General features: G+C 42.3%; 1 protein-coding gene across 3 annotated transcripts in view; it reads left to right on the top strand.

The window, feature by feature from the left end:
* The first annotated feature begins 1,129 nt into the window (after nt 1-1,129).
* Nucleotides 1,130-8,373, top strand: part of PPP2R3B (protein phosphatase 2 regulatory subunit B''beta) — a 53,367-nt gene continuing 46,123 nt past the window's right edge. For all 3 annotated transcript variants that reach the window (XM_063340422.1, XM_063340413.1, XM_063340430.1), the window contains exons 1-2: nt 1,130-1,202; nt 2,767-3,217. In XM_063340422.1, coding sequence (XP_063196492.1) covers nt 2,870-3,217 — 348 coding nt within the window. In that variant the 5' untranslated portion in view covers nt 1,130-1,202; nt 2,767-2,869. The remainder of the gene's footprint in view (nt 1,203-2,766; nt 3,218-8,373) is intronic.

The raw sequence follows: 8,373 nt of genomic DNA, 5'->3' as shown, positions 1-8,373 counted from the left end.
AGCTCCACAGCAGTAACATTGCACAGATTTGTGATAATAACCCATCAGAAATTTTTGGAGCATCTGCCATAGTTGAGGAAATGGAAGAATGTAAAAGGAATAAACCAAAGGGAAGTACTGCCACATAAAGAAAATAAGAGTAGTGAAGTAGGGATCTGACGTAAAAATACAGATGACTTTCTGATGTACAAAATACCAAACGAAGAAGTCATATGTGGGTGAGGCCCTTATACATAAAATCACAAAACACAGAAAATGTGTTTACCTAGAAAGCCTTGCAGGGGTGCCCATGAAGGCTAGCAAGTTTCCACTGCATGTTACCCAGAAAAAAAACAGGGTGCAAACAGACTGGCGCACGCTGTTGCCTTAATACGGGGATTATCTTTTTATTTGCTACTGCCTCCACTTCCCCTTTCATCCTCTCATTTGTAATGGCAACTATGGCAATTACTCGTGTAGATACGGTATTTTGTGGTCGCTTTTAACAGCATTCAGCAGCTAGAACCAGCAAAGGTAAGCTCATGTACTTTGCCAGCTCCTCAGAGGAGCTCGCTGCGACCCACAAGTCAGAAGCCAAGGCCTTGTCACGGCTGCCCTGCGAATGCAGTGCAGGCGACTGCACCGGCGAGGCCCTGGGAGCCGGGCGACACGGGCAGGCCGCACTGCGGCAACCCCACACGTCCCTGCCCGAGTGCCGGGCAGCAGGCTGAGGGCAGCACCCGCGGCTTTCCGTGCGGGAGGCCCAACCAACCCACCCACCCGCCCGCCCGCGGGTGTCGCTCCCCCCCACCCTGCCCCTCACAGCGCGGCACGGCTGCCTCAGCCCCGGGAGGGACTCCGAAGCCAGGGTGGAGGCCGACCTGGACCCAGGTAGCGGCAATAGGAGCCGGGGGCCGTGCCCATCACCCGCCACAGCGCCATAACTGCTACAGGCACCCTGCCTGCCGCCGCAATGGCTGCTGGGAAGACGAGAAGAGGAGGGAAAAACACCCAACAGCCTCCACCGCGACGTCACGACGCACGCAGAAAACACCCCTCCCGCGCCCCGCCCCCCGCCCCGACCGTTACCATAGTGACGGCCCGCCGCGTCCCCGGCGGGGGCGGGCCCAGAGGAGCTCTCGCGAGATGTGGGCGGGCCGGAAGGAGGCGCGGATTTGAAGGCAGCGGCGGGAGGTGGGGGGGAACGGTGTGGCGCGCGGCAGGTGAGTGGCTGGTGGCCGTTGTCCTCGCGAGGTTGTTGGTGGCGCGCGCCGTCCCCCACCCGTATCCCCCCGTGTCCCCCGTGGGGCTGGCGGCGCGGCGCTAAACCGTGTCGCCTTAGACCTGTCTGCCGTGGGGGAAGGCGGGTACCTGCCCCTCTGCCCGCCCCCCCGTCTCTAGGGGGAGCAGGTGTGTGGTGGTGGTGGCGGTTGCCCTGAGGGGGGTGGAGGTGACCCTGGCGCTATGGCGGTCGCTGCCACCCCTGCGGCCGGTTCTGGGCCCGCCGCGTGCAAACGGCCGGTAGGAGGCCGCTCCCCTTTGGCCTATGTCTGGACGCCTCTCCCAGGCAGCCGGGGGAGTGCCCGTCTGTGCTGGGCGGCACCGGCGGGCCCAGGCCTGGGCAAGGGCTGCTTTGAGCCGTGAGGGCACAGCCACCGGCCCTGTGAAAGCGTTGGCCTGAGAAACTAGCGAAACATTGTGGCCTTCAGAATCAGCGACGGGATAACTTAGCTGTGAAGTTACTAAGCATAAAGGCTTAGAAAATTTAACTCGTGCAGTGTTACAAGGTTTATAGTTCTGCCGTGGGATGAAGATTGAGCTGTGATTTTAATAGTGTATTCAGTTGCTGAGTGTTAGATTTCCAAGTTCAAGTGCTCATTTCAAGGCATCTTCAGTAAAATATTTGCGTTATCTTTGCTGCCTTCTACATATGGATCAAATATTGATAAAGGCTTTAAAAAAGTAAATCAGGAGGAAGCATGGAGTTCAGTTAAACTGTACCAGATCACCAAGTAATTTGATTGTGGAGATAATGATAGTGACTTGGGTTTTGTTCTGAGTATTTAGCTCCAGTCCTCTGCCTCTCCAGAGAAATATGTATTCTCTTTGTTTCAGATGAGCAACTAAACATGAAATCATACTATACCAGTCCTTGAGCCATGCTGGGTTTCACATTGTCTTTAAAAACTAAAAGTGAATGTCACGTAGAGCAGTTTTTAAATACCAAATGACTGTGTGGTACCAAGCAGGCAGACAAATCAAATCCTGAGGAAGGATCTTCAGGAATTCAGCTGGGCATCACTCATAGGGGAATGCATCTTGTGCTGCAATATGCAATGCAAGATTTTAAATCAGAAGCACAGACTTCAGAAGGAAAATTGAACCTTCAGTCAACTGAAAGGCTTGCTTCTTAATTGTAGTATTGCCAAGGCTTTGTATAAACTGCTTAGAGATTTAGTTCTTAGCAGGTTCAATATTAAGTCTTTTCAAAGTTATTTGTCATAAGAAATGCATATTTTAATATGTTCTTGGAGAACATTTGTTAGATAGCTCTCTTCAGAGAGAAAGAAACTGCACTCACGCACCTTCTCCATCTCCATCATTTACGCAGTATGTTTTTAAAAAGAAATCCTCGGGATTTGACTCTGATTAATGGCTTACACTTACAAAGTGTTGTTGTAGTCATATGTTAGCATGTATGTCACAACATGTGTTGATATCTTGAGGGAATAAATATCAACACTTTGTTAAAACCGTAAGATTAAATAACAGTATTTTTCATAACAGGAACCCTGGAGGTTGTGAAACACTGAAAGTCAAGTGGAATAAGTAGATGACTGTCAAACCTTTATTTTGAATTTAATACAACAAAGAGGGAAACTGGTAGAAAATGTCACCTGGGAAAGTTCTGCAGCCTGTACTGAAAATGAAGGTGGATGAACTCTTTTTGTGCTGGTTGAGTCAGCCTGCAACTCAGCTGATACTAAAGGACTGCTTGAGAAGAATCAAGAATGAGGAGAAAATGGAGATCGGTAGTGGAGATTCAGGAAATGGTAAAAATGAGAGGTTCACTAATAAAAATTCCAATTCCAAGCAATGCATATTAGGAGATACCAGATTGCCTTTGATGTCTTTCAACCCTCCTCAACTTTCTACCACTCTTCCATTGGCAACTCCAGCCAGCACAAGGAACATCTCTAATGTTAGAGCAACACGTCGATCCTCAGGAACCAGAGTAGTAAGTTTGTTTCTTAATTATTAGACCTATTTGTTTAAATGGAAGTAACTTTTGTGTTTATAGTGTTCGCAAATCATGCAGGTAATTAGTTGCCCTACGGGATGTGCCAGGAGTGGAGTGAAGCAGCAACGCTGAACATAAATCATCAATTTTTCTGTGTCATTAGCATTAATGGCTAGGTGACGTGAACTTCCAAAAGACTGTTTTGGCTCACTGCAGCTCTCTTGCTTTTTATAAGTCATACATGCCTGACACAAAATGAAAGATGAATTGTTTTCTATTTCCGATAATTTTTCTGTCAAGAGCAATATTGCCCTTGTTCTTTAAAACTGCAGAGTAGAAGGCATCTTAAAATTCCATATCCAGTACAGCTGATTAGATTTGGTATACTGCCCTGGTTTTGAGCTATAATTTTGAACATCACGCAATACTGACCTGTGTTGCAACTAATTTACATGTTATGTTTGCTTCATTGTGTGCCACATAGATAAGGAAAAGTCAAAACAAGCGATCCTTGCTTTCTGAAGTATTGCCTCTCCTATGTCAATAAGGTTAGGGCTGGTATCTGTATTCTTGCATTTCTTAACAGGCTTGAACAAACTAGAGGTAGTGGAAAAGCCAAAAATAGCCTTACAGTAAAAAAGTAGTTTTCAGTAAGGGCCTTGTGTTCACTGAGCAGTGTCCAGTGTTGGGGAGGACACATATTTAGAGTTGGAGAATGAAACAGAAATAATTGTAAAAGCCAAAATTTGGACAGATAGGCCAGATAGCCATGACTAACCAGGCATCATCAGTGAATATCACACTTCATATTAAAAGAAAAATCTAGCATTCTATCAGATGTGATCGTTTACAAAGGGCATTTAGTTTACTAAATAGATCACAGTTGCTGGATATCTCTTGTTTAACTTACTTTTGCCAAAGGTAACCCAAACCAAGCGTTGATGCCTCCAATACCATGCTTTCAATAACAGGCCCTTCCACTGTTAAATGCAATCTAATTTTGGACAGATGTAAGCCCTCGCATTTGTTTGCAGTGTTATTTTTACAACATACTGCTTTGACTGCAAATATTCCTTTGTCTAATGATACCAGGCACTATTGTTAGTACAAGACTCAAATTTGGCTCCACTGAATCTGCATATTAACAAAGTAATTGTTTTGGTACTGCATGGTACACTCAGTGCTTCCTTTCTAAGGAGGTCTTGATTTATAATAGACAATGCTCTCTATGCAAGAATGACACCCCTGCCCCCAACCTTGGATTCTTTTTTTAAATTTGCAGTTCAGTTCAATCTAATTTCTAGCCTTTCTCATAAACTGTAAAAACAAAACTGGACAGAAAATGATGTGGTGACTGACAAAACTAAGCATTGCATTTATGATATGCCTTATATCAAATGAGTTGTTAAAAGACATGCAGTTTCTACTATAAGACTATAAATTCATATCATCTAATAATACTGGTAAGTTGTAAGTGGTCATCACTCCCAATCACTCTGCAGACTTTGGTATCTAACTCAATACCTTGGCCAAACCTCCTGGTGTCCCTGGGAAGCTTTCTCAGGTTGGTAAGGGTAGAGCGATTAGGGCTAAGGATGTTTAAGAGTATAGGTTACTTCTTGTCTGTTAATGGTGTGTGTTGAATGTATATACTTACCTTTTGACCCACAGGACTAACAACATGACTACTGTTTTTCACTAAAACATTTAATCTGAAGTGTTGTCTTGATTTCATAGATATTAATTTTCAAATCTAGCTTGACAACTTGGAGTCCCCACTTCGTAGTTTCAAGTCATTAAACAGTCTAGAGTTTGTCTAGATTGACTTTATAATATTAGCAACTTGTATTTTATGTGTAATCATTAGCCAGACAGTAGGACATGACAATTGATTTATGTACTCTTTATGTTCACACCATTAGGTTTCCTGTTGTGAAATGTAGAAAGTTATCAGATGCTCAGTTTATTATTGTATTGGATAAAGGCAGGCAAAGGGAGAGCTTTCACTAAAAGCCACTGTTACTTGATGTACTTGATCACTAACTCGTGTACTGTACTTTCTCTTCATGTGTCTTGGTGGATCGCTCTATAGTAGATCCCATAAAGAACTAGAAGAGATCAATGAAGAGTAACATTCTTTGCTTAATTGGAATTGTTTGTATAATACTGAGAGAGAACCTAAAGGGTTTTTTTCAAGGAGTTGGGCAGGGGGAAGTTTCCAAGCAATAAGGAATTTATTTATGGCTTTATCATTCAGCCGAACTGAAGCCTCATCCAAAAGTTTCCTAATCTTTAAGAAGCGTAAATTACATTTGGAGCAGGCATCAGCTCTTAAAATACCACCAAGAGTTGCATAATGACATGTTCTGCCATGACAGTGTATTTTCTCATAGAAAGGAAAATACACCCCTTTTCCTTCTTGTACATCCATAAACTACCCATTGCAGTGTCAAAAGTAAACTCATTTAAGTCTGAGGTCCTCGTCTCATTTCTATAAATGGAAGAAAATGTTTCAGTTTTTTTAAAAAGAAAGCTTGTGCTGTAGGTCCAGTAAAACAGATTTAAATTCTAAAAAGCAGTCCTAGAAAATGGTAAAAGATAGTGGGCTTAACTCTGTGTCTGAGGATGATATTAGGAAAGGGATTTTACGTCAGCCATAAAGAGCTGGAGAAATATTTCTTTTAGGACTATATAAGTCAACTTAGGCATCTTCTTATTAAACGTTTTCTTACTGTATACAGGAATTCTCATAATGCAGGGTACAAGCAGTAAACTCATTTTTGCAGGATACATTTTCAGTATCACTGGGCTGACTCACAACATTTGATTATGGGTAAGGTTGCAGTACACCTTTTTCCTGTTTTTTAAAATGTTCCCATGACTTTTTTGATGGACACCAAACAATAAAGCTTATAACAGAAAACTGATCCTCGGGTTATTACCAGGTAGTAAGTGTGAATGTGTAGGAAACCACACTTTCATGCTACAGGTTTCTGTACTTGTTAGAAAAATATGTTTTGCAGAATGGGACACATTCTTGGAAGACCAGTCTTGAAGCTAATTAGATATTTAATACCTTAACAGTAATAACATATGAGCAAAACAAGTTGGTGTTCTGATGGCAACTGTGGAACAGCATTAAAAGTACTGTAGCTGACAGCTATTGTATTCAAGGAGATCTTTTCTCTTTTTTCAGAGGTTAGCTTGTAACTGAAGTTTGAGGGTTATATTTTTATCCAACATTCAGAAGTTGCCATGTGTTTTTTCTGAAACACTAAGGATGAGTGTCAGAAGAGAATTTGCTGGCTTTCAAGACAGTTGAAGCCTTCCAGTGATTAGCAAGTCCAAAGTACTTTCTCAGATAATGAAAGAACATACGTGGTCCTTATGTTAAAGATGAACAAAAAACTGAGGCTCTTCAAACAGGAATTTGTTCATTTGGACAGGGCACTTAAAGGCAGGTTTTCTGGAAAAAATACTAATTCAGAATAAACTGTTGGCTTAATCCATGTGCACATTTTGATATCTAGACAGAACTCTGCCATGAAAACTCATCTTAGGGTGTGTTTTGGTGCAAGTGAAAACAAAGCAGTGTTTGTTTAGGGGTTTGTTTTTTTTTTTCCTTCAGGGGAGGTACTTCCCTTCACTTGCATGGTGTCATTCAGAGTGAGATCAGTCTGTGACTGCATCCTTTGCAGTTACAGTGTTTGTGCAAAGTTCTGGTCATCTTTGTGATGTGAAGTGCTCGCTAGCACTTAGTATTCTGCAAATAGGCTTGTGATTTGTATGTACTAAATGTATTACAATAACAGAAAATCAGAGGCATAGAAAAGTCTCAACATTTAAGTCTTGAATATTTTATATTTTTGTAACGAAATGAGATTCTAGAGCTGTAACTTTCAAACCTGAAGAATAGCTGTCGTAGCTTTCTTCTAACCCTTATTACTACTGTACATGGATTTAACAGTGTTTCTGGCACTCCATATTATCTTAAACATATGGGACGTACACAATTGTATGCCGTTCATCACATTGTCAAAAATGCCAGGCCTCAAGGCCTAAAAGATGCCGCAGGCAAGATGTTTAATCCTAACCAGCTGGTGTGCAAGGCATCTGGGGAAACAATTCACAGAATTCCCTATGGGCATTTTGGGGGGTGGTGGTGCAGAGAGAATGTGATATGATCTGAAATACTTCAAAGTTATTTTCCGTTTCTCTGCAGGGTCAACCTTTGATATAAAGGTACTTCTTGGATTGGTTTCTGTATATTCTTCGCTTGATAAGCATACTGTTCCTGGTTGTTATCCTCTCACAATTATTAAAGCTCATTGTCCTGTATTTCTGCAATTTGTAATTATTTTACTACTTTATTGCTGCATAGCTTTTTTAATCTCTACTGTTCTTGCCAAACTGTTGTTACCAGTTAGTTGATTCAAATGGAGCGGTACTACTAGAATCCATTTTAGTTTAAAGGGAGACTAGAATGAAGGCTTTTAACATTGTCGGAAGTTTGAGCATAATAACATTTAACAGTTGCTTACTGGAACAAATGAGTTCTTCCGAGGACTTGAGTTGGAGGGTGGCTAGGCTTAGACCTGCATCGTTTAGATCAGTGGTGGACTGTCTCAGTGTTCTGCAGGTGTACTTTTTTTTGGGGGGGGAGCCACCCTCCACTAGCAAGGAGAGAAACTATGTTCATAAAATGTCAGAAAAGTAAGAGGAATGACAGTGTTTGAATCCTGCCAGCTTTTCATTTAAGTAGTTATGAAGCTTTGATGTTGGCCTTGAAATTTCAAGTGTCTAGTCTTATACGTTGTCTGCATCTGAGTTGCCACCTAGTATACCTTAATACTAGAAGCAATGTTAACTACTAAGTCTAGGTTACATAAGTCGCATTAGCGTTACACAATACACCAGATTACACTGTGCAGGACTGAGTGTGGTCTAGCACATACACTCCCTAACTCTGTATTATGCAAAGCTTGTGTTAATAGTGCCGTATCCCATCACTAAGTGGGGAGGATGGTGGATTTGGCTTCTGTCTCAAGCCCGTGACTTAAAGGCAGACTGTAAATAACCCAGTATCAAACTGATGTACTTTTATGATGATAACAGGGTACTATGACAGATGTCAGCACTAATGTGTTCACAAT

Source organism: Chroicocephalus ridibundus, chromosome 1 (assembly GCF_963924245.1).
Source record: "Chroicocephalus ridibundus chromosome 1, bChrRid1.1, whole genome shotgun sequence".
NCBI lineage: Eukaryota > Metazoa > Chordata > Aves > Charadriiformes > Laridae > Chroicocephalus > Chroicocephalus ridibundus.
The sequence above is the reverse complement of the archived record's forward strand: the minus strand, read 5'-3'. Positions and strand labels throughout refer to the sequence as shown.